This window comes from Macadamia integrifolia, unplaced genomic scaffold (assembly GCF_013358625.1).
Source record: "Macadamia integrifolia cultivar HAES 741 unplaced genomic scaffold, SCU_Mint_v3 scaffold2447, whole genome shotgun sequence".
NCBI classification, from domain to species: Eukaryota; Viridiplantae; Streptophyta; class Magnoliopsida; order Proteales; family Proteaceae; genus Macadamia; species Macadamia integrifolia.
This window is the reverse complement of record NW_024868724.1, coordinates 41,258-68,015: the sequence shown is the minus strand read 5'-3', so window position 1 is coordinate 68,015 and position 26,758 is coordinate 41,258. Positions and strand designations below refer to the sequence as shown.

Here is a 26,758-nt window from a genome sequence, read left to right as displayed (position 1 = left end):
AGAGAGAGAGAGAGAGAGAGAGAGAGAGAGAGAGAGAGAGAGAGAGAGAGAGAGAGAGATGTGTGACTTTGGAGTCACAACCTTAGGGTTGGAACTACCCACTTCATTCAATATATATGGTACTAATACTAACAAGAGCATAATAGGAAATAACAATTGAAGAAAATACAAAGGACAAAACTGCCCCTAAGGGGAAGTTCCCTCCCCCTTCGATAATATCTAACACTCCCCCTCAAGCTGGAGCATAGATGTTAATCAATAATCATGCTAGCTTGGTACAAATATGATCCACTTTACCTCTCACAAGAGACTTGGTAAAAACACTTGCAAGTTGTTCTCCTGTACGGACATGACTTGTAGAGATAATTCCTTGCTATAGCTTTTCCTGAACAAAGTGGCTATTGCATTCAATATGTATAATTCTCTCGTGGAACATTGGATTTGATGTAATATAAATAACAGCTTGGTTATCAGTTAACACACCACAACTGCATAAGAGATGTACATTCAAGCCCATGTTCAGTCAACAATTGCTTCACCCACATTAATTCATAGGTGACACTAGCCATGGCTCTATATTCAAAGTCTGTGCTAGACCTAGCCACAACAATCTACTTCATACTCTTCCAAGACACAAGGTTCCCCTCCCCAACAAAAGTGCAGTATCCAATAATTGATCGTTTATCAATAGAAGATCCGACCCAATCAGCATCATAAAAGCCTTCAATACATCCATACAGACCATAACGATGATCAGAGTATAGCAGACCACGACTTGGAGCCTTCTTGAGATATCTTAGAATACGAACAATAGCATCCCAATGGGACGTACGAGGGGAGGGGAGAATTTGACTCTCAACATTGATAGGAAAGACAATTTTGAGTCATAGTCAAATAATTCAATCCTCCAACCAACCTCTGATACTTCTCAAGCATGGTTCAAGATCTCGATGAGATCTCGCTGAGACTCGGTTTTTGAAATTAGCGAGACGAAACAGAAGGCAAGGTGAGAAATGAACAGGATGAGATGTTGCCATTTAACACAGTATCGGTCCAGTTTCAGTCCAAACTTGGTCCAACCAAGTCATATAACGCAAGGTTTCGACCCAAATGTAGAGAGATCTCGCTGGTTTCGACTCTTGCTCTATATATTTGGGAGAAAAACACCATAAAACTGTGGATTTTGTGTTTCTTCTTGGAGATCTTCCTTGTTACAGTCATTGAAGCAAAGATCTTCAACCTTGGTGGTGACTTTTCTTCTCAAGAACCTTTTAAGGTAAAAATTTCTTCCCAAACCCATATTTTTCATAGAAACATTATCAAATCTTGTTTTTAGCCATTAATTTTTTTATATGTGATGCTACTAAGTATGATTTATAGATTCATGGAAGAAAAAATATTTTTCTGCTTTTAAGTGGAGCAATGAACCAAATGCTCAAAGGGTGCTTCCCACCTCACCTAATGAGTTCTTTTCCCATCTCAGTTCCTAAATAGAAAAGAACATATAACACCTCCACTGAGTTCACTAGTACCAATCCATTAACCGTTGCCTTCCAACCTTTTAATACTATGGTGTAGCCATCATTGTCACTCAAATATAAAACCAGAAGTCAAATTGTTCCTTAGATGCAAAATGTCAGAAGGCGCTGAGCAACAAGTTTATATCGCCGGAAAATTCAGAAACCGGTGGATTAAGCTTGGTTTTATTTTTTTGTTTGAGGAGATGAGTTCTTTGGATAGATCAACGAAGAGAGTTCAGCAATGGAAGAAGGCAGCATTCCATTTTGTTTTCTGCTTAATTATGAGATTCTCACTGGTTTCATTATGAGAAGTAGAGCTTCAATCTTCTCCGGTCTCATTATTGCATCGAATCAATCAATGAAGTATCAAGAAATTTCGTCTGAGCTGATGGAAATGATACAACCGACAGCTACTACAAAAGAGCTGACCTTGAATCGGAGCTTAATGGCTGAAATTCTGGTGGCAGTTCCGACTAATTTAAGAGAACAACAAATAACATCTCCAGTGGAAGCTGTTGATGATATCTAATTGATTCCAAGAGAGAGATACTTAGGGAGATAGATAGAGACTCGCCGGCCGCCACTGCAATCCACTGGGAACGGAGACAGAGAGAAGGTTCCAAACCTGAGAAGAAGGGCTTTTAGCTTTTGGCTTTCTTCTGATGCTTCTACTCTGTTCCCACGAGTCTATGCGCTGGTTTAGGCCACGCTGCCCTTTAAAAACCTCTTCGTTTTTTCGTTGGGATTTGTACCGGGGTTGTGAAATTAGAATTTCTTCCTTTAAGAAATGGTTAGTAATTAGTACAAAAATATGTATGTATATATATGGATATGGAGGGAGAGAGAGAGTATAGCAAAGATGACGATGATGAACTGCTACGATGTGAACAGTTTTGCGAGGAATCCATTCCTTTCTCGGTCTCCACCTTATTCTTCTATCCCTTCGTCATCAACATCACTGCTATCCTCGGTGGTCGTGTTTCCGAACACGAAGAAGCGGAAGCCACCTAATTCCATCTTTTCAACCGGCCCGATTGCTATTCAAGCTATGGTTCAGGATGATTCGGAACGGGAGAGCGTTAATGGTGGCAGCACCAATAGCACTATCAACACCGATAATATTAACAGTAATGATGATAACAGTACAAGTGGAATGGCAATGGCAGCGAAAGGGTCGGGAACGACGGCCAGGGGACGCAGATTACTCAAACTTAGGGAGGAGAAGAGAAAGCGCGAACATGATCGTCTCCATAATTATCCCACTTGGGCCAAGTAATAGTAAATTCCATTTCCTTTCTTTAACTCATCCTCTCTCTCTCTCTCTCTCTCGTGTGCCGTCTATAACTACTCGGACGTTGTTTGGGGGTGGGCTGGGGTTCGGTTTCAGAATCCTGGAGACTGCTTGCAGAGACGACGAGGAGCTTCGAGCCGTGCTCGGCGATAGCATCGGAAATCCTGAACTCATGAGGAAAAGGGTATGTCTACCTTATCGATATCTATCTGCTTATCCTTAGTTCCCCCCCCCCCCCCCCGGCGCCCCCCCCCCAAAAAAAAAGAAGAAGAAAACTTCTGGTCTACATTTCTCTTTTGTGGTTTAGAGTAGGGAGGATTTCTGTCTCAAAACTCTTTCCTTTGCTGATGATAAAACCAGAACCTTAATGATGAAACTGATAGTGATTGAGTCTATGTAAAACTTTTACAGGTCGAAGACAGGGTTCGAAAGAAAGGTCGTGATTTTCGCAAGTCCAAAACGGGTTCCGTCCTTGCCTTCAAAGTCAATTTCAGAGAGTAAGTAGGCACTCTACTTGTTTTCCCCTATCTTTATTCTTCAGGCAAATGTGGAGGATTCCTTGTTATTAGGAATGTTGTTATTCTGTGGATTGCATTTCTCATCATTTTCTCTTGGTGTACTTTATGACGAAGTTTAGCCCTTGATTTTATTAACAAAAGTATTTAGTTAATGAGAAATAAATGGTAGAGAGCATTGACGGCTGGAACAGAAAACTAGTATCAAGAGAAAGCACAAACACATTCATGAAAGGAAAGAAAGCAAATATCACATTGGCCATACAATCTCTGGAAGCTCCCACCACTAGTCAAGCCCGGATTGCCTTTTGAAGCTTCATCTACACGGACTTTTAATTAATTAAAATTTTCTTTGTTGCTTTGGCTTTTGCATATTATAAGTATGATTAGGCTGAAAGAGCTGAATATTGATTAGATTGCAGTACTTGATAATGGTAGTAATGGACTTGTTATTAAGTGCTTTTTATTTGGCTCATTGTTATATCCGATTTGGTTGACATCCAGAACCAATTGATGTTTGAAATAATATCTGTAGTTTCTGGCTGCAGTTTCAATCCCATCGATTCCTACGTATGGTTTGAACTATATGGATCTCCATCTGACCGTGATGTTGACTTCATTGGTACTGTAAGTTGCCGATTTCATTCTTCCCCCCACCCCCATTTTTTCCTTTGCCCACAATGGCTACTGTTTTTCGGTTTAATAATAGCTTACTTTATTTTATAACTAATAAACACTGTTGCACACTAAGTTGGACTTCCTAGTTTTATGAACTAAATAATTATGCAGGTTATTCAGTCATGGTATGTCATGGGACGTTTGGGAGCATTCAACTCTTCTAATTTGCAGGTATGTTAATATTTGTCTCTTTCTGTTATCTTTAAAGAAACTTGAAATCGTAGCTTTTATACTTTTTAAATCAATTAACCAAAGTGAGAAGGCAATTAGTCAGCATTTCTACTCAAACCATAGTTGCTTTGCTCCCTTATTGAAAGTAGAACACCCAAAGACCAACACCTGAAGTACCGAAGTGATTTCTAACCGACAACTACAGATTGAGACACTTTTTACTCCCTCTCCCCCCCGGGCGGGCGATAAATGAAGTGCGTTGTTTTGCATGTGGAAATGAAGGTAGCATCTGCTTTAGTGATAACTATCTTCACTTCAAATTGGATTGATTGGTTGTAGACTGCTGCTACAGCTGCTTGGTCACATTGTTTATATATTTTTAGAAGCAAAGACACATTTAATTAATGACACCATATTAAATAACTGAATCAAGTCAAGCAGACGCGACAATCCAATCCCTTGGCCAGGTTGACATCCACCCTGGCTTAACAATATTTGATTCTCGGCCTCCTACCATTAGCAGAACAAACTAACATTTGCATATTATGCACTGCAGTTGGCAAATACATCCATGGAGTATAATCCCATTTATGATGCAGATAAAGGATTCAAAGTGATGCCATCATCATTCCACGATATTGGTGATGTGGAATTTCAGGACAACTGGGGCCGGGTTTGGTAGGTCTCTTGGCTGTACCATCATAATGAGAAGGATGTGTTCTTTCAGATATTAATGCATATAAAGAGCTAATAGATTTGGATTCGTCCAACAGGGTGGACCTTGGGACTTCTGATTTCTTTGCAGTTGATGTACTCCTCAATTGCTTAACTGTATTGAGCTCTGAGTAAGTGTAGAAGGAACATTGTTGATTGTTGGAGAAGATAACGACCTTTTTGGCTTTGAAACTAGTTTTTGGAGCTTGATAACCTATTATCACCATATTCTCCCCATGAATCATAAACTTTATTTTTTTGTGACAGATATATAGGTATTCAACAGGTGGTTTTTGGTGGTCGACACATGGGTGATTGGGAAGAAGGTATGACGAGTCCTGAGTTTGGATACAAATACTTCAAGATCTGAAGCGAGAATGGACAGATTTTTTTACTTCTTCCATGCCTATGCATATGTGGGAGGGAGCACATTAAGAAGGAAACCTCATGAACACCCAGATGAAGTTTTTGTTCTCTTAGCTCGTAAATCAAACAAAGGAAATACTATCTATGGATATTGTAATTAACATTGAGACTGTTATCTTTCGTCTTAATATGAGGTTTAAGGTTTTCATGAAAATAAAATCCTATCAACTTCAACCAAGTAGCTCCTGCTACTCTGAGAGCAGTCCAAATATTGAACACCCTGCAACTACTGAATAGTCAACAGCGGGCACCCAATTCCACCAGTTTTTTAGCTGGGCTTTATCCACTATGATGGCCCCCGCATCATCTCAATAACGTGTCTGCTTTCTTCTTCAATGTGACACGTTTTTCTTCAAGTTTTTCTCCCATCTTCTTCCCCAATCCCATCATCCTTTCTCTTCTTCCTATTTTCCTTCGTCTTGTATCCTCACCTATGTGAGTATGTTCCTCGGTCTCCATCAACAATCTTGTGGGTTGACAGTCTGGGCTGTTTGGTCTGCTCTGGACGCAACTTTCTGGTGGTTCATTGCTTAATAGTGGACTCCTCAACTCTTGCAAGGATTGACTGCAGTTGGATTCATGGGTAGAACTTGATGGGGCTCGTTCAGGTTGAGATGATGCTGACTCAGATGCGGAGGCTTCATGAGCTGGTTGTTGAACATGAACATTCATGCTCCTCTCATGTTCATCTTCTATGCTACTGGTACTCTGTTTTTGTCCCCTCCCGCTGCCTTCAAAGTCCACTCTAGTGTTCCCAAATGGGTTCCCACCAGGTGCTTCTCGTACTGCAGGCTCACTAGCAGCTTCTTGATTAACCCATATGAATGGAGCTACTTTTCTTGGGACCCAGTCATCCTTTTCTGCTAACATCCATGGGATGCATATGCTTTCATAGTTTGGGAGAACTAGAGTTTCACGGATCGTCGCCTGCGAAATTTCAAAAAAAAAAAACAAAGTTCATTAGCTTTTCCTTATACTTTTGGAGAAAAAGCAAATTCAAAATGTAAAAAAAGTTTCTTATGCACATGGATATTCTAAACCTCTCCACCCAAGAACTAAATCATTATAACCTAGTATGTGCAAGTTCAAATGGTCAAGCCAGAAGACAAGATGCAGACAGTATTGGATGATGAAGCCTCTCCAGTAATGTGTGCACAGGTAATATTATAAAACAAAGTCATTGTTTATAAAGGCCGTACGTACAGGTGGTAATTTGTGAGGTTCGCCAGGCCTAGCATGGGGTGTAAGGGCCTCCTACTTGTTCTGGGTCCAGAATTCTGATGCCGATAAATCACTTAATGGGCTTATTTTATTGGAAATAAACCTTGGATTGGGTTATGTATGTGTTGGGCTTTTGATCCCATGGGTTTTCTTTGTAATGGGCCACTTTAATAGGCCTAAAATTTGGGTAGAAAGTAAGAAAATGAGATTTAATTCATTAGTTTAGTTAAAATCCTGTTTTGAGTCTATTTCCTTTGTTATTTCAGTTTCCTGGTCAGTTTAGGTTTCCCAATTAGTGAAGGATTGGGTTAGACCTTTCTTTTTTAATGTTTGAGTCAGTTTTGAGTCTTTTATAGAAGTTTGTAAGGGGGTACAGAATTGAACACGAATTTGATTGAATGAAAAAAAAGAAAGTTTTGTGCTGTAAGAGACAAGTTGGGTGAGATGCCTAGGGAAGAGTGAGACACTCGACCCAACCTATTCCCCTACCCTCATTCTTCCATTCATTCTCTTATTTCTGTTTTGTTCATACTATCTGATTTTTATTGAATTTACTTAAGATCCTACCTGGGATTGGATCACTTGTGAACCAATCTTACATTATACCTAACCAATGGAGCTGCGTGATTTTCAACAAAAAATTACTTGATACATGTTCCTTAGTTGGGTAAAGGAGTTGAACATCTACTTTGACTCTTACAACCTAACAGAGACACGACGACTTCGATATGCTTTCTCCCAAATGAGTGATTGTGCTCGAATCAAATGGAGAGTCCATGAAAGGCAACTTCAAGCTCAAGGTCGTGAGCCTAGACCATGGGAGGAGATGGAGTATGAGTTGGCGGGCATGTACCTATCTAAGCATGAACGAAGAATGTACTCCCCTCCACCAGATTTTCAAAAGCCACCCACAATTGATAAAAGCATGAAGGAATAATCAAATAAGCCTACCATGGCTAGCATAGACGATCTCTACAAGGAGGTGATGAGATTATCAAACCGTATGATTGCTCTTGAGAAAAAGTTTGACGCCCAGTTTGATCTCTTCCACCTTCCACCTCCAAAGGATGCTACCAAGACCAAAGAAATTTTGAAGGAGGTACAATAAGAAATAATGGTCCTCCAAAAGAGGCCTATGTTGAGGGATTCAAAGCAGAGACAATCGAGTTGACTATAAACGACCACCATGAATTACCCGACGAGATCAAAGTTGCACCAGAGTTTGAAGAGGTTGATGGTGCATATTTAAATGACCCTATGGATATATCCGACGATGTTGAGGTTGAGCATGTGGAGTTCGTCATCCCATTAAAGTATCTTAAAGATCGAGCTCCTCACATTCTAGACTACATCCTTATTATCAAAGAGCTACCTAAATTTTTCTACAGCTTGAAGAGGGACCTGACCATCCTATAATCTCCCTCACACACTACAAAATTCGAGGATGAATTTTTTCTAAGAGAGGGTGAATTGATGCAGATAAGTCACTTTATTGTAAATAAACCTTGGATTAGGTTATGTATGTGTTGGACCTTTGATCCCGTGGGTTTTCTTTGTAATGGACCACTTTTATGGGCCTAAAATTTGGGTAGAAAGTAGAAAAATGGGATTTAATTCATAAGTTTAATTAGTCATGTTTTAAGTCTATTTCCTTTGTTATTTCAGTTTCCTAGTCAGCTTAGGTTTCCCAATTAGTTAAGGATTGGGTTAGGCCTTTCCTTTTTAGTGTTTGAGTCAGTTTTGAGTCTCCTATATAAGTTTGTAAGGGGCTACAGAATTGAATACGAATTTGATTGAATGAAAAAAAAGAAAGCTTTGTACTGGAAAACTGTGAGATGCCGTGCTATGAGAGACAACTTGGGTGAGATGCCCTAGGGAAGAAAGATACTCGACACAACCGATTCCCCTACCCCCATTTTTCCCTTCATTCTCATATTTCTGTTTTGGTCATACTATTTGATTTTTATTGAATTTACTAAAGATCCTACCTAGGATTGGATCACTTGTGAACCAATCATACATTAAGTTCAGGTGTAATATTGGCCCAAGCATGAAATCTTTCATAAATTGCATATAAGCTACATATATTCCTTACGATAGTCTTTCAAAGTGAACTAGTTTAATTTCTATCGGTTTGTTTACTGTAAATGAAGAGGTTGTGTTCCAATCACATGTTGAACAAAAGATTCTTTTTTTTGGTTGTTGTAAAAGCATTGTACATTATGCGAATATCGTAGAAACTCTAGCCCATAGAAGTTGTTTTTTGTACTAGAGATGTAAATGAATAGTTAAAATCCACATTCAATTCATATTTGTAACCATAGATTTGGATATATCAGATATGAATTCAGAAACCTTTTGGCAGCCCAGATGGTAATTGGATACGAATTCAGATATTGATATGTCTGCTTCGAACATATCTGCTCCAATTATATTTTAATCATATATAATTATTTTATAATTCATACTTAATATGTATAAAATATTATATATTTATATTTTCATAAAGTCAACAGTTATTACTTTTCTTTATTTTTAGGTAAAAGCTTCCTTGGTCGGCAGACCAGACAAATAGTCTCTCTATTCTGGACACCTAATTCTGCCACGCAGAAGGATCAACTGGAAAATCTGACCATTAAATACCTAGGAGATGGTCTGGATAGACAACCTGTTAAAATTTAGACCCAATTCAATCACTTACCCCCTAATGTACTGCCGTGCATTCCCGTTAAGTCTTTGCACACCTATTGGTACTACAAATCTACAATCACTATTAGGTCTGATTTTTTCAATGCTTTGTTTGCCACATGACGAGACTCCGTTTTGGCTGAAACTTAATATGTGAGGAGAGAACATTGGGGTTTAGCTCAGTCTAATCAGTCATGTGGCAGAAGTAGGCACCCAATAGCCAATCTACGACAAAAACATTGGGAAAAATACTTCCATCACACCTGTTTCTACGCCATGTGATTTAAGTTCCCACCAACAAAGGTATTATCACCTGTAGTAAACCTCCTATCATTGGGAGAACCAGCCCAGTTGGCATCTGTAAAACCCTCGACCTAAAGATGGCCATGTGGAGCAAATAAGATCCCTTTCCCTAGAGATGACTTCAAGTACCGGAGAATGCGGTGGACAGCATCCAAATGAGAAGAATAAGGTTCGTGCATGAATTGGCTCACGAGACTGACAGCAAATGCAATATCCAGGCATGTGTGGGAGAGATAAATGAGGCGGCCTACCAGTCGTTGGTAACCTCCCTTATCAACTGGTTCACCAGCTTTACTGGTAAGATTTGTATTTGCCTCTCCAGGAGTGTCACAGGGTTTACATCCCAACATGCCAAACTCAGACAACAAGTTGAGAGTGTACTTTCTCTGGCAAAGGAAAATGCCTCTGGTAAAACGTGCTACTTCCATACCAAGAAAATAGCGGAGTCATCTCAAGTCTTTAATTTCAAATTCGGTACCCAACAATTTCTCTCCTCAACATCATTCCCCGTGACGACTATGTCATCTACGTACACAATGAGAACTGCAATCTTGTCACCAGACTTCTTAATAAAGAGTGTGATTTGCGTTGCTCTGAGTGTATCCCACGAATATCATCACCTTGTGGAAGCGGCCAAACCAGGCACGGGGACTTTGCTTAAAACCACAAAAAGCTTTCTTGAGCTTACAGGCCTTCCCTTGAGTATAAGCATAACCAAATCCTGGTGAGATATCCATATACACTTCTTCTATTTCTCCATGAAGAAATGCGTTCTTCGCATCTAACTATTGTAACTCCCATTTATAGTTCACGACACAACATAGAATTACTCGAATAGTGTTCAACTTTTCCACTAGGGCAAAGGTCTCCTGATAATCTATTCTATATGTCTGAGTAAAGCCTCTAGCAACACGTCTGGCTTTATGGTTGTCCACTGTACCATCAGTCTTCCGTTTCACAACAAAGACCCACTTGCACCCAACCGTTTTCTTCTTTTGAGGAAGAGTCACAAGATCCCATGCACCATTCTTCTTAAGTGTCTGCATTTCTTCAACCATAGCAGCTTTCCATCTTGGATCAGCCAATGCTTCCTGCCAGTTTTGAGGAAGAGAGACACATAATGTACACATAAATGTACGATAGGAAGAGGATAAAGATGAGTAAGAAACAAACTTGGAGATATGATGCTGAGTACCGGTTCTAGGGCTTTTACGAACAGCTATGGGTAAATCAAGAAAGGAATCATTACCAAGGTAGACAGGGGACCAAGATCAAGGGCATGCGATGGTTGGCTAGGTAGAGTTGGCGCTGGCACTGGAGCTGAAGTGGGTTGTTGCTGCTTGTGGTGCTTGTGGTGCTTGAGACGAGTATAAACCTTAAGGGCTCACTCCCATTATTGTGACTCACCTCCATTATCAAGAACCTGAGATGGCCGCTCCCCTTGAATCCTAGTCTCCTTATCCGTAGGATAGGGAGGAAGAACAATAGGTGGTGCATCTTCCAACTGATCCAACTGCTCCCCCTGAAGATGAGACACCACATAATAAGTTGTAGACTCATGAAAATTCACATCCATAGTCACAAACCAGCAACGAGTTGGAGGATGATAGTAGCAATATCCTTTCTAAGTGGCAGGATACCTTAGGAAAATGCACTTGATGCTTCAAGGGTCAAATTTCCCATGCGAGTGATGGTTGCATGCATAACAGACACAACCGAACACCTTAGGAGGCACGAGAAAATCTGAACTTCCTTGACGAATAGTGAGTGGAGAGCGGAATTGTAACACATGGGAGGGCATCCGATTGATCAATAGGCGGCAATGAGAACCACATCACTCCAATCATAGTTGTCAAGGCGTCGCCAAGGCGTCCAGGCGGTTTGCCTGGGGCCTAGGCGACAGCCGCCTTGTTGCACTGCATGTCGCCTTGTGTTTCGGCACTTATTTATGCCAAATATCATTCAAGTAAATGTTTTTAATATTTGTTATTTCAATGTTTTTAATATTTGTTATTTCAATGTTTTTAATATTTGTTATTTCATTTACTTAATATATTATTCATAAATAAGCAAATACCCCCTGTTTGAATCCAATAAAAATAGTTTAAAAATCAAATTCCAAAAGGATAAAAAGTCAACCCCCAAGTCCAAGAACAAAAACTGGATTTTGGTTATAGGGACGATTTTCAACTTTTAAATGCTAGGGTTTTTCTCAATTATGAAAATTTTATAAATTCTATCATGTTAAAACATTGCTAAAAACCAAAAGTCCAATAAAAAAATATTTTGTTTTGATATTCATAAAATTATTTTCATTCAGGCGATTTTAACAGTATTCGCGCACTTAAAAATAAGTTTGACTGAAGCATAATTTTGTCATTGCAACTCAGATTTAAGTAATCTTAGACTTGTTAGAAAGCTGGTTTTATGTTATAACTAATACAAAAAGTCTCATGTAAAAATAAAATCATTTGACCAGTCAAACTTATTATAGAATAAGAACATTTCTCTAAATGTTAATTTTTTATAACTTAATATGACTTAATGTTAATTTTTTATGATTTGATGTGGCTAAATGTTGATTTTTAATGACTTGATGTGGCTTAATCTTGATTTTTTATGATACAAGGTATATATAACTTACTAAATAATGTTAGAAAATAGGAAAAATAAAAATAACACTTGTTCGCCTAGTTCGCCTTAAGGCGGGCGCCTTCTCGCCTAAGCGCTTAGACAACCCTCCAACGCCTTGGCGCCGTGACAACTATGACTCCAATACTGAGGCCTGACATGCATCTCAAGCAACCTCCAAAATGTGACGATTCTTTCCTTAGCCACACCATTTTGAGCAGGCGTGGCAACACAACTAGTCTAGTTGAGAATCCCTTTGGCTCCAAGATAGTCCTGAAAGGCACCATCAATATATTCCCGAACATTGTCACGTGGAGAACCTTCACAGTAGCTTGAAACTGTATCTGAACCATATGATAAAACAACTTAAAGCACTGAAAAGCCTCACTTTTGTAGTGCATCAAATAAATCCAAGTAGTGCGAGAACAACAATCAATAGAAGTGATAAACCACCTAAACCTAGTAACTGAAACAATCCGAGATGGATCCCAAATATCAAAATGTATTAAAGTAAAAGGAACAATACTTCTATTATTCAAACTGGGATAAATAGTACGTGTCTGTTTGGCCAATACACTGGCTTCACAAAAACCTTCACTCGCATTACATTTTGCAAATAAAGCTGGAAAATATCTAGCTAAGGTTCCTAATGGAGGATGTCCCAATTGTTTATGCCAAGAAAGTAACTCAGAGAGTACTGATGTAGAGCCGGCCTGAAGAGCTGACGAAGAAAAGGGAATGGAAGTAATACCAGTCTCAAACAGATACAGCCCACCTTGCACCCTACCACAACCCAACATTTTCCATCATCAGATCTTGAAACACAGAATAAGATGGATAGAAGGTGACTTTGCAATTAAGAGCAAAGTTAAACGACTAATGGACATAAGATTGGTTGAAAAATTAGGGACATGCAGGACAAAAGATAGGGACAAAGATGGAGAACACTGAATGGAACCCTTTCCAGCGATAAGAGAGATTTCCATCAGCAGCCGTACTTTGTGTCTACCAGAACAGGGAGTCCAAGGGGGGGCCTGTAATTGACAACGAAGCGTGGCAGAGCTAAGTCGAGGCAGGGGCAGGGGGAATAGCACCAATTAGGCGAGTGGCAGCAGCATGGGATGGCGAGGCAGTGTCAAGGGATGTTGAGGCTGAGGTTGCGGAGGAAGTAGCAACGGCCTGCGGAAGGTAGAAAGCAGCTGGAGGTGTGGCAGAGACATAGTTGGCCGAGAGGTTGGCCGGAGACATGGCATAGGCTGGAGGCGAGGCAGCGGCAGGAGGCGTGGCAGTGGCTAGAGTAGAGGAAGTGACAATGACTGTCAGAGAAGTGGTAGAGGCCTGTGGAAGGCAGGGGGTAGTCGACAACGTGGCGGAGCCAAAGACGGAGGTCGGGAGAGTGGCCGGAAACGCGGCGGAGGTTGGTGAAGATGTGGAAGTGATGGTTGACAGAGAGGCAGAGGCCTGCGGAAGGCAGAGAGGCGTAGCTGAGAGGTTCTCGGGGCGAGCATAGGGCAAGGGAGAAAGGGTAAGTGGGTTGGGCAGATTTGGGTGTGGGTTAGAAAAACCCGAAAAGCAAAGAGGGTTCACCGGGTCGGGTTGGTTTGTAAATGGGAAAGATATGGTCGAGCTGGCGGAGTGGTTAATTGTGCTGGCTAGATGGCTAGGTTAGAGGTGGTTCGACCAGTTCAAAAAGGGCGGACCAGAGAGGATAAGTTGGAGGGGTTAGACTAGAAGGTTAGTTGTAGGAACGGGAAGGAGGGGGTAAAAGGCTAGCAGGACAAAGGAGGACGCGGAGTCAAAATGGGGAGAAGCGACAGCACCAATAGGTGCCGCAAGAGAGGCGGGTTGATCGATGGGAAAAAAAGGTGGCATCTACAGCGCAGTCTGAACGACAGTCATTGTCATCAGACCAAGGGATTGCGACGTAGAGAAACGATTATGCCCTTCGATGATAGTGGCAACGTCTGAAGGATCATATAGTAAGCAACCAGCAGATAAAGACCTGCGGTGAGGGGAGCCAGAGGAGGCATGAGACTTCTACTACGGGATTGCCGGGATCTGCTGGCAGTCATTCCACCCGGGGATCTTTAAACCCAGAAGGCCACGAGGGGTGGCGGGGCGGAGAACATCTAGAGGAGGTCGTGTTACGGATGATGGCCTTCTTAGTAAGATTCGATGGGGGCAAGTGGAGGTCTGATCCAGCTTTGGGAGAGCATTGCTTGGAGTGATGTCCAAAAATCTTGCACACAGTAGTGAGGAGGAAGCGATTCAAAGTGGATAATTTGGTCGAAGGAGAAGCCTTCATCGTTGATGATAGTAATAGAGTGTGGCGGGGTGCATCGGTCGAGATTTCAACACAAATTCGGGCGTAAGCAAGTCGATCCATCTTCTTTGTTCTTTCATCAGTAAGGGGTTGCCAATAACAGAACCCATAATACTCAACCCTTTATCACACCAATAATGGAGGGCAAGGTTAGGGAGAGCGATCCAAATTGGAATAGTGCGAAGATCCACCTTGTTAAGGCTGGAATGTTTGGTCCATTGCCTAAGGAAGATAGGCCTTTTCTGACTTTCCAGGGGCCCCCATAGAGCGCATTGCAATTGTTGTCTTCATCGAAGAAATTTAAAAATAAAAACTCAATTATCTCAGCAGGTAGGTTAACAGAAAATCTCTGATCCTCCATTGCTTAGAGAGGGACATCTAAACCATGTTGAAGGGGGGTCATTCCTCCATTTGTAAATCACAGATTGCAGCAATCCAGCAGGGCATATGCCCACTTTTTTGTCCTCGATCACAGAGAGGGGGATGAAGTGGAGGGGGTTGCCCTCTCGGGAAGGGGGGAGGACGCACAAACGTGGGAACTCCAGGCTGAGGGTAAGGCAAGGGTTGGTGTTGGGGGAAGGAGGGATACCAGCAGCCGGACCTGTCGGAGGGGAGGCCATGGACAGTCAGGTCATGGCTAAGGGAAAGGATTCTGTTAGAATATATGTATTAGGGGTAGATTAGGAGCTGTCTTATGTTAAGTTATCCTTTTATGTAATTTCTTTTATCTCTTTCACCTCCCTTAGGGAGGAATATGTAATTTCCTAAAGTATTATTTGAATCTAATATATGTGAGGTGAGAAGAGAACTCACTCACGTTTTCTCCCTTTTCTATTTCCCTCTTCTCTCAACGTCTCTCCTTCTTCTCTTCATTTTCTTCCTCTCTAACCCTAATATCCTAACTTCTAACTTGGTATCAGAGCTAAAGCGGTTTGAGAGTCGACCAAGGTTCCTCCTACTCATTCTTTGAGTTTCTATTGGACCCATTTTTTGCTTTCTAAGGTTCAATAGAGGTTATACTATGTAGAGAGATTCAAAAAGAAGATTTGATGGTGTTCTAGAAGCAAGTTGAATGTTCTTGGAGAGTGATTGAAGGTCTACAAAGGTTGTTTGAAGGCCACAGAGAGGATAGAAGCCATTTCCAGCCTTACCGCCACCCTGGGAATCGAATTATTTTTCTCTCTCCTTAAATTTCGGTTGAGCTTGTGGTTAGGCTGGATAGAGTCGCCCAAGGCCCTCATTTGACCCCTCCAAACCTTGGTGTCTACCTTGAAGAGTTGTAGGAGCACAACTCATTCTCCTCCAAGCTGTTAGGTATCGTTTTTCAGTCGCTATGAATCCTTTTTTTGTATAAAATGGTAAGAACTATATGATTTGGTTACTTGTGATGAATGTACTTGGCTCTATTATGTTTGCTTATGCTGTTGGGATGAGGCTTTATGGTTAGAAGTGAGTTTTATTGATGTTTTATCAAGACTTCATGCTCCGTTAGCTTGCTGGATTTTTTTTTTTTTTTTTTTTGTTCTGAAAAAGACAATATTTGGGACTTGTGTATCCCCTTTGGTTTGGATCTTCATTGGTGTTGTTTGAGGAGTATCCTTACATTATGTCTAATCTCACGGAACCTCTAGAAGCTACATCCGGTGGGTTGAGTGGTACCAACCCCATTTCGATTGTCTTTGACAATCCTAACACCCAGCTCTTGTGAAGTTGGATAGTACCAACTAGTTGGATTGGTCACACTTTGTGAAGCTGTCCCTGCCGAGTAGAGGGAAGCTAGGATATATTACTAGGGCTATCAAGGCTCCCACTGTCGTAGACCCAGGGTACCAGAAATGGGAGACTGCAAACTCTACTGTTATAACTTGGCTACTCTTCTCCGTGAAACCTGAGATAGGTCGGAGATTTATAAGGAAGGGAACTGCCAAGGATATTTGGGATAGTGTCTCTAGGACCTATGACAGGGTAGGTGACTATGAAGGTCTACCAACTTCTTCAACAGGCTCTCTCCATGAAGTAAGGGACTAAGTCCACGTCTGACTACTATAATACTGTTATAAGACTCTGGGAGGAGTATGATCATTACCGAGATCTTCATTTGACCAATCCTGATGATGAAGCCAAGGTCTATAGATCTCTTGAAAAAGAGCGTGTACTGATTCTTCTAGGTGGACTGAATTCAGAATATGAGCAGATCCGGATACAGATTTTGGGCCGGTCACCCCTACCTACACTTGACGAGGTGTGTAGCTATCTCCTGAGTGAGGAAACTAGGAGAAGTGCCATGGATTTTACACCTTCACTTGAGCGCTCTGCCCTTTCCACCACTACTCCTAGAGAATGGCGTGGAGGCGGCCGAGGTCAAGGGCCATCCCGTGGAGATGACAGGGATAGACGACAGTGTGATTATTATGGGAAACCTGACCACACTCGAGAGAGGTGTTGGGTCCTTCATAGCCGTCCTAGTACACATGATGGATCTACTGGCACACGTGGTGGCCGCAGAGGAGGGGCTACAGCCCATGCTACTATGATAGAGACTGATACTAGAGGCCCTGCACAGACAGATACCAACTCCTTCTCTAGGGATGATATTGCAGTGCTTCACCGGTTCATATCTCAGCTTGATAGCCCATCTACCTCACAGGATGCCTCAGCTTCTGTTATGTATGTAACCATCTCTGCACCTTCCATAGCTCCGTCATGGGTCGACTCTGGTGCCACTGACCACATGACTGATACGTCCCATTACTATAACTCCTACTCAATTTGCTCTCGTAAGGATAAGGTTCGGGTAGCCGATGGTACTTTCTCCTCTACCTCTAGTAAAGGTAGTATTCCCATTACATCTTCCATTTTACTTGCTTATGTTCTTCATGTCCCTAACCTTACCTTGAACCTGTTGTCTGTGAGCACTTTAACTAAAACCTTGAATTGTTGCATCACATTTTTTCCTTCTCATTGCCTTTTTTAGGATTTGGAGACGAAGAGGATTATTAGCAGTGGACGTGAGGAGGGTGACCTATACCGTTTTGAGCCGCAGTTACCTTTTTTGCATACACCACAGTCCTATGCATGTGGCTGTAGTGATGATAGTTCTATAGACTCTATGATGCTTTGGCATCAACATTTAGGACATCCATCTTTGGTTGTAATGAGGAAACAATTACCTCATTTGTTTACATCTTTTTCTTCTACACATGTATTTCATTGTGAACCATGTACTTTTGCTAAAAATTGTCGTTCATCTTATCCCTATTATGGTAATAGATCTGTTGTTCTTTTTCATATTGTGCATACTGATGTTTGAAGACCTTGTCCCACTACCTCCCTGTTTGGCCATCGTTATTTTGTTTCTTTTGTGGATGATTTTTCTTATAGTACTTGGACCATTCTTATGAAGCATAAGAGTGATGTTTATGATGCCTTAAAAAACTTCTATCAAATGGTCTATACCCAATTTGAAGCCATGAACAAAATTGTTCAGTCTGATAAGGGGGAGTACATGTATGGTGGTCTACAAGACTTTTTTTACCGACAATGGTATTATCCATCAGCTTGCTTGTGTTGATACACCCCAACAAAATGGGGTAGCTGAGAGGAAAAATCACTACTTGTTAGAAGTTGGTTGAAGTCTTTTATTTGGTATGCATGTTCCTAAAACCTTTTGGTCTGAAGCTGTTCTTGTTCCGGCTTTCCTCATCAATCGCATGCCTACCAAAATTCTTGGGTCTCAAAACCCAATTGCACTCTTATTTCCTCAGTCTTCTACTTTCACTCTTCTTCCTAAGGTGTTTGGTTGTGTTTGTTATGTGCATGTTAACAATTCCTCCCGCACCAAACTTGATCCCAAGGCTCTAAAATGCCTCTTCCTTGGGTATTCTTCCACCACCAAAGGCTACAAGTGTTATCACCCTTCATTTCGCAGGCAATTTCTTTCCAAAGATGTCACCTTTCTTGAGTCTGTCCCTTACTTTGCACCTCGTCAACATCCTCTTCAGGGGGAGAATGGAAATGAAAGTGAAAAGGCTGCTGATGCAATTCCATATCTTACCCCATTGCCTCTTACTCCATTTTCCTTTGATATTGGTAAAAATAAAGAGGTGGATGATGTTACTGTGGATGAACCTTGTATACAGAAGGCACCTATTATTGTACATGTGTACATAAGAAGAAAGAAGACCTGCCAAGTGTCCTCTTTGAATCCACATCCTGAGCTTCCCCTTCCTCAATCAGGTAAAATCTCCTCTCCTCATTTGGAACTTCCTATTGCTGTTCGTAAGGGTAAGAGAGCTTGTACTAATCCTATAGCCCAGTTTGTCTCCTATGATACTCTCTCTCCTACAGGTGTTGCTTTTACAACTGCTCTTTCTTCTGCTTCCATTCCCAAAACTATTACTAAGGCTATGTCAGACCTTAAGTGGAAATAAGCCATGTCCGAGGAACTAATGGCTCTTGAGAAGAACTATACTTGGAAATTGGTTGACCTTCCCAGGGGGAGAATCCCAGTTGGGTGTAGATGGGTCTATACGATCAAGTACCGATCAAATAGTGTTATTCAGAGATACAAGGCAAGATTGGTGGCCAAAGGATACAGTCAGGTATACGGAATTGATTATCAAGAGACCTTGGCTCTTGTGGCCAAACATACCTCTATAAGAGTTCTTTTATCTGTGGCAGCAAACAGAGATTGGCCCTTATATTAGTTAGATGTGAAGAATGTCTTCCTTCATTGAGATTTAGAGGAAGAAGTGTATATGCAGCCCCCTCCTGGCTTCAAGTTTCCGACAGCCAAAGGTAAGGTGCGTCTCCTAAAGAAGGCACTTTATGGTCTGAAGCAGTCACTAAAGGCTTGATTTGAGAGGTTCGGACAGGCCATTCTTAAAAATGGATATTCTTAGAGTCAAACAGACCACACATTATTTACCAGAGAAAATTTGTTCTAGATCTGTTGAAGGAAACAGGAATGTTGGGTTGTAAACACGGTAAGTTCTCCTATTGAACAAAATCATAAGCTTGGAGAGGATTGTGACCATTGGGCCATGTTGATGCAGAAAAATACCAGAGGCTAGTGGGGAAGCTGATTTATTTGTCTCTGACTCACCCAGACATTTCTTATGCAGTGGGAGTAGTGAGCCAGTTTATGCATGCACCCAAGAGTGGGCACTTGAATGTTGTGTACCGTATCCTCATATACTTGAAGTCCTCTTCAGGAAAAGGACTTTTGTATGCCAGGAACAATCACTTGAGGATAGAAGGCTATTCCGATGCTGATTGGGCTGGATCCATTTATGATAGAAGATCTACATCTGGTTATTGCACATTCGTGGGTGGTAACCTGGTCAAATAGAGAAGTAAGAAACAGCCGGTTGTAGCTAGATCCAGTGCAGAGGTTCAGTACAAAGCAATGGCTCATACTGTTTGTGAGCTCACTTCGTTGCGTCGGCTAGTTCTCGAGTTGGGGTATGACACTGAGGGACCTATGAGACTCTACTGTGACAATAAAGCAGCGATAAGCATTGCTCACAACCCAGTACAACATGATAGAACAAAGCACATTGAAGTAGACTGGCATTTTATCAAAGAGAAGATTGATTCCGGTAATATTTGCACGCCTTTTGTGAGGACAGGTGACCAACTGGCAGACATCTTCACCAAAGGACTCATTCCTCACCAGTTCAGTACCCTCTAAAGCAAGCTAGGAATGTCTGACATTTATTCTCCAGCTTTAGGGGGAGTGTTAGAATATATATATTGGGGGTACATTAGGAATTGTCTTATGTTAAGCTGTCCTTTTATGTAATTTCTTTTATTTCTCTTTCACCTCCCTTAGGGAGGAATATGTAATTTCCTAAAGTATTATTTGAATCTAATATAGGTGAGGTGAGAAGAGAACTCACTCACGTTTTCTCCCTTTTTCTATTTCCCTCTTCTCTCAACGTCTCTCCTTCTCCCTACCTCTCTTCTCTTCATCTTCTTCCTCTCTAACCCTAATATCCTAACTTCTAACTGATTCAGGGAAAGGCGAGGAGTTATTCTCTAGCAATAGCACTTTATTTCGTTGTTGGCATTCATCAATGATTGGGAATTCCTTACCCTAACCTCTAACAGATTTCACATTAGTCACCACGCCCTCATACATATCTTCCATTACATGCACATATTTACTTGACATCCCTCTCTTTATTAAAACATGTCGGATTAAATCTCCAAGGACTCTGTCATACTTTTTTCCATGTCAATAAAGACCATGTGGAGATCCTTCTTGTTATCTCTATATCTTTCCATGAGCCTCCTCAATAAGTAGATAGCTTATGTAGTGGATGTGTGTAACATAAAGCCAAATTGTTCACCGAGATATGAGTCTCTTCTCAAACAGGCTTCAATAAACTTCTCCCAAAGTTTCATATTATGACTCATTAGCTTTGTGCTTCAATCGTTATTGTAGCTTTGGATATCATTAGATTGGGACTACAATGCTTCTTCTCCACTCATCTGGCATCTTCCTTGTGTTCATAATCCTATTAATAGATAATTTAACCATATACCACACAAAATCCTAGGGTTTTCCACATTTTTATCGGAATCTCATTTGGACTTGGTGTCTTGCCTACCATCATCTTTCTTTAGGCTTCTTTACCTTCCGCTACACAAACCGTTCGTACATATCTATGACATGTGGTGTCTTGTTGAATGATGCAATCGTCCAGGTCATTTCCAATCAAACGAGCTTCTCTCACACTTACCTCTTTGCCTCCACGAGCTCCTCTCGCCGCTAACGATGATTTCGCCTGAATGTCACGAGCTCCCCTAGCCTTTACCGATGTTCATGTGCCTGCCCTCCTGTCTCCGCGAGCTTCCCTCACCCCTTCGCTTGCCGCCCAAGCCTCCATCGCCTATGCTGGCATCAACCAAGCTGCCACTGCCTCCTTTTCCGCTTCACCTCCGCATCCCTCGATCACCGTTGTTGCCGCCGCCGCATAGGCTTCAAATCTCTTCCTCCCCCACTGATGGAATTATTGCTGCTGCCATTCTTGGGAACTCTGCCCCGACTGACGATCCTCATGCTGCTACCATCCGTCTCAACTGCCTGGCTCTGCAAGCTCCTCTCGCCCCTACTATTGGCCCCTTTGGGCTAACTAGTGACACTTCCCCTGAACACGAAGACCCTGATGCTGCTCATGCTACCTCTTTTGGTAGATTATCCCCTTCCCTCTTAGCCACCATCGCTCTGATAAGAGCTGCTCTTAAGCCTACTAGTGCCCCCACGCCACCCATGCCCCTGCCATCCCCGTCAATCTTGTCCCTTGACCTGATGAGCCTCCTTCCTCCTCTGCCTTACTTGAGACCCACCCTTATCCCCAAGCTACCCTTTATCCCCTCGGTCTCCTAATCACCATTTCGGCCAGCCCCCTCCTTCCTCGTCAACTATTTACCACCAGACAGCCTAGTCAATTCCCCCCAAGAACCAGAATCCATCCTCTACCTCTAAGCTTAGCCTGAAATCCCGTGCCATTCTTGTCCATCCGTTGACCCAAAAGTCTAGCTCTGCTCACTCCTCCCCAATCCATGAATATCACCGTCATAAGAGAAGCTCTTCTACTGTTGGCCAACGGCGATCCTCCTACTCTTCGGAGCTCTCGAACCCAACCCCCTTCCTCTAAATGACCCCTTGGTCTATCTGGAATGTCCGAGGTCTCAACTCCTCGGCCAAGCATATCTCCATCCGATCCCTCATTAAATCCTCCCATGCCCCCCTCTGTTGTCTTCTTGAAACTAGAGTCCTTGAGGCCAATACTTCTCGCATTGCCTCCTCTACTGCTCCTTTCTTGGTCATTCCTTGCCAATCATGCCTATTGCCATAATGGCCGGGTTTGGATCCTTTGGGACCCTCTTCTTCTCAGTCTCTCTCCCCTCGCCGTCTCTAACCAACATATCCACTTCTCTATCTCTGATCCTTCGGGGGTCAACACATGTTTCCTCACTGTTGTTTATGCCCTTAATCGGGCTCCCGATAGACTTTCTATATGGAATGATCTCTGATCCCTTTCCCCGTATATTGACTCCTCGCCTTGGGGTATCGTTGGTGACTTCAATGACGTTAGATTTTGCCATGAAAAAGTCGGAGGGGATCCCATTGATACCCTGTCCGTTGAGGCCTTCAATGAGTGCCTTGAGGACATTGGCATAAATGATCTTCGTTGGTTTGCTTCCAAGCTCACCTGGAATAATTGTCGGTGTGGCAATGACCGTGTGGTATGCAAACTTTGACAGGATGCTTGTGCATAGAGCTTGGCTTGACTCCTTTCCCTCCTCCCATACCACTTTTGATCCTCTCAACATCTCAGATCACTGTCCCATCTCTCTCCTTGTTCATCCTCCCACCTCATTCGGTCCCAAGCCCTTAAAATTCTTTGATATATGGTCCCTTCACCACAACTTCCTTCCCCTTGTCCTTGAGGCATGGAGCATCCCAGTGCATGCCTTCTCCCCTCTTATCTTCTTTTCTACGAGGCTTAGAAATGTCAAGGTTGCCCTTAAGCTCTGGAATTCCAGGTCCTTTGGCAACATTTCTGATAGGACTATCCAAAATAATCTTCAGTTAGATCCCCTTAATTCATCCCTTGCTGAACCTCGAGTTATCCCTTCTCCTAATCTAGGAAGAAAGCTTCCTCAAGGAGAAATCCCGTATCAAGTGGTTGGAGCTTGGTGACTCCAACTGTGCTTTCTTCCATTGCTCAGTCGAGGTTGGACCAATGCCAACTCCATCTCTCTTCTCTCCTCCAAAAATGGATCCCTACTTCGCAATCCCGCAGACATTAAATCTGAGGCTTCTTCCTACTTCTTTGAGCTCTTTAATCCCCCCTCCTTCCTCCCCCCTCCCTCCTTCTCACCCCTCTCTGATCAATAAATTCATCCCTAACCACCTTTTCCCTTCCCTCCATTCCATCCCTTCTAATGAGGAAATCACCACTGCAGTCCTCTCCCACAAGGGCAACAAATCTCCTGGGCCAATGGCTTCAGCATGGGCTTCTTCACCACTTGCTGGGACATCATCAAGGATGACCTCATCTGGGAAATCAAGAGTTGCTTCTTCGATCTTAGCCAAATCAATGGTGTTAACCACATCTTCCTCTACCTTATCCCTAAGTCTGATGGGGCATCTTCGATGCAAGATTTCAGACCCATATCCCTCTGTAATCTGTTTTACAAGTTCATTGCCAAAGTCCTCTCCCTCTACATCTAGAAGGTCATTGACTCTCTTGTCAGTCAAAACTATTCTGCCTTCATCTCTGGAAGGAGCATTGCTGATAATATCATCTCGTGTAATGAAATTGTTCGTGGCTTTGAGCACAAATCCCATGGTCCGACAGCTCTCAAAATTGATATCCACAAGGCTTTTGATTCCATCTGTTGGGACTTCCATTCCAACACCCTTCTCCAAATGTCCTTCCCGCCAAACTTTGTCTGGTGGATCTTTCCCTGCATTTCCACTCCCTGGTTCTCTGTTCTTGTCAATGGTAGTGTAGGCTTCCCCTCTTCGGTGGGAATCCGTCAAGGATGTCCCCCTCTCCCCCTTTCTTTTCTCCCTTGGCTTGGAGGTCTTCTCTAGAGCAGTCCAATCCTCCACTGATCTTCATATCATCTCGCCCATCCCCGAATGCAAATCCATCTCCCTCACCCATCTTGCTTTTGCAGATGATCTTATGATCTTTTCAAAAGCCGACCCCACTTCCATTTCCTCCATCATGTCATCTCTCCGCCTTTTTGAAAATCTCCCGGGTCTCAGCATTAATCTTAAAAAATCTCGCCTTTTCACCTCTGGGATCTCCGAGACATTGAAAGCCCATCTTCTTGATATCTCGAAATTCTCCCTTAGCTCTATCCCTATCAAATACCTGGGCCTTCCTCTCAATCCCGCCAGGTTTTCGGCCCACCACTGCACCCCAATTCTTGATCTCTTGCGTAAGAGACTCTACCTTTGGAAAAGTAAACTGCTATCCTATGTAGGTCGCCTTTAGCTCTCCAGATCTGTGCTCTAATCTATATATCTTTACTGGTCAGGTATCTTTATCCTCCCTCCCCCTACCATCAAAGCCATAGATCCCTCATCAACTCTTTTCTTAGGAAAGGAACTTAATCCACCAAGTTCCTCCACCCCTCCAATTGGAGCTCAGTCTGTCTCCCCAAAGTCGAAGGAGGGTTGGCCTTAGGCGTATCAAAGACAAGAACTCAACAGGTATCCTCAAGCTGATTTGGAGAATTGTCTAAAAAAAGAATAGCATCTGGGTCTCCTAGATTTACTCCTACCTCCTAAAATCGAACTCCATTTGGTCCACTATTCCGGGTCCAGACTCCTCTTAGGTGTGGCATGGCATTCTCAGCCTTAGACCTCTAGCGCTAGAGGCTATTACCTACTCCATTGGGAACGGTGCCTCCACCTCTCTTTGGCTGGACCCCTGGCATCCTTCAAAAGTCCTCCATCTCCTCAGTCCTAGAACTGTCTACTCCTTGGGATTGGATAGGATGGCTTTTGTCTCCTTCGTCCTTAATGATGGATGGGGCCCCTCTTCCCTTCCCCCTTCACTAGCTAGCATCTGGACCTCTCTTCCTCCTTTTCTCCCCAACCACAGAGGGAGGGAGGATACCATTCTCTGGAATCCTTCTCCTTCCAAGATGTTTAGCTTCTCCTCTGCCTGGAACTTTGTTAGGACTAAAGCCTATATTGCCCCTTGGCACTAAGTTCTCTGGTTCAAAGGCCACATTCCCCGCCACAACTTCACAACCGGGAGGGCTCTTACCAACTGCCTCCCAACACAGTCTTTCCTGATCTACCATCACATTCAGCTTCCCCTTGCCAGCTGCCTCTACTAGAGTGGAACTAAGGATACTGACCATCTTCTCTTCTCCTGCCCCTTCTCCTCCATCATTTGGAAGAAAACACTCTCTCGTTGTTGGCCTTTTAGTAGAAGAGCCCTCCCTCTTAGCAGGGAATGGCTCTGGATTGATATGACCCTTCACGGCCCCTCCATTTGTGATACCGTTGGAAAGCTAACTTTTTGTGCCACCATCCACCAGAGCTTTTGAAAGGATTTGAAAGACAATCTTCTTCGATGTCTCCACCAAAATTGCTGCTCTCCCGCACCGCTCGGTTCTTAACTCTCGTAGGAACAAACTTATTGTTGCTTCCTACAACCTCCCTTCAGTTATTCTCCTTCCCCCCCTTCTTACACCCTTGTATATTTTTCTCTCTTTGGGCTTATTTATTTTTATTCATCCAAAAAAAAATAAATTTCAAAAAATATTAAGGGCAATTACACTTGGGGTCATAGTTGTCACGGCGTCAAATCGATCCAAGGCGGTGGAGGGGTGGCTAATCGATTTGGCGATGAATCGCCCATTATGGCGTTGCCATGGTAGTCAAATCGCCCATGTGTCATTTTTTATTTTCCCTATTTTCTTAAGTTATTTAGTATGCTACTTTTTTATGTCCCTTATCCTCTAAAGTTATTTAGCATGCTACAAGCCTACAATATATACCCTATAACATATAAAACCAACATTAAGCAACATCAAATCATCAAAAATCAACATAGCCCTATCAAAATCACCCTGTATTTTACAAAAAAAATCGACCGCCTAGTGAATCAGGCGTGACTTGGCTTCCATGGTGGTGCCATGGCAACGCCTATCAGCCAATGGCGACCGCCATTTGTGAGTCACGTAAATCGTAGCATTGCCATGAACTTTTTTTTCCGCCAGGACGCCAAATCGCCGCCTTGGCAACGCCATGACAACTATGCTTGGGGTACCTAACAATTAGATCAACCACGCTTAGGATACCTTATGCTTCAAAAACTATGTTTGAGGTACCATTTCATATTTCCTATTTTGCCTATCAACCACACTTCCAGAAACACCTGTATATTTCTGCCTCTCCACTGTGACTCCACACCCCACCCTCTTTCCTCTCTTTGTCCTCCCCTGCATACTATAGATTCACTAGCAGATTAGGAGCCCACTCTTCCAAATCATTCACGGTCACATTGATCATCTATTGAGTCTAACAACCAGATTATAAGGAGATCAACACTAAGCTTTGATATTTAAAATTTCAAATCTAGATAGATTAGCCTAAATATCTAACGAAATAATGGAAGGAAAAGAAGGTTGTTGATGGGTGTTGAAGAGAGAATTTTGGAGGTTTTGATACTTACTAAAGAGAAATTTTGGAAGTGAAGAATGGTAGTACAGGTATTGACTGGGGGGAGAGAAT

General features: G+C 42.5%; 2 protein-coding genes and 1 long non-coding RNA gene across 3 annotated transcripts in view; 1 reads left to right on the top strand and 2 right to left on the bottom strand.

Moving 5' to 3' along the window:
• Positions 1-2,338: 2,338 nt before the first annotated feature.
• LOC122066532 lies at positions 2,339-5,493 on the top strand. Its single transcript, XM_042630354.1, has 8 exons — positions 2,339-2,792; positions 2,908-2,995; positions 3,223-3,308; positions 3,875-3,953; positions 4,116-4,175; positions 4,732-4,853; positions 4,949-5,020; positions 5,157-5,493. The coding sequence occupies exons 1-8, from the start codon at positions 2,380-2,382 to the stop codon at positions 5,257-5,259; spliced, it is 1,023 nt and encodes a 340-aa protein (XP_042486288.1). The 5' UTR covers positions 2,339-2,379; the 3' UTR covers positions 5,260-5,493.
• The window catches only part of LOC122066531 (testis-expressed protein 2-like), a 57,222-nt gene continuing 35,801 nt past the window's right edge, over positions 5,338-26,758 (bottom strand). Inside the window, 2 exon segments of the mRNA XM_042630353.1 lie at positions 5,338-5,657; positions 5,660-6,242. Of these exon segments, the coding sequence (XP_042486287.1) occupies positions 5,602-5,657; positions 5,660-6,242 (639 nt within the window). The 3' untranslated portion in view covers positions 5,338-5,601.
• LOC122066533 lies at positions 10,526-11,445 on the bottom strand. The gene is made up of 2 exons (XR_006136393.1): positions 11,168-11,445; positions 10,526-11,049 (listed from the first exon to the last, which is right to left on the bottom strand). It is a non-coding gene; the product is annotated as an uncharacterized LOC122066533 (long non-coding RNA).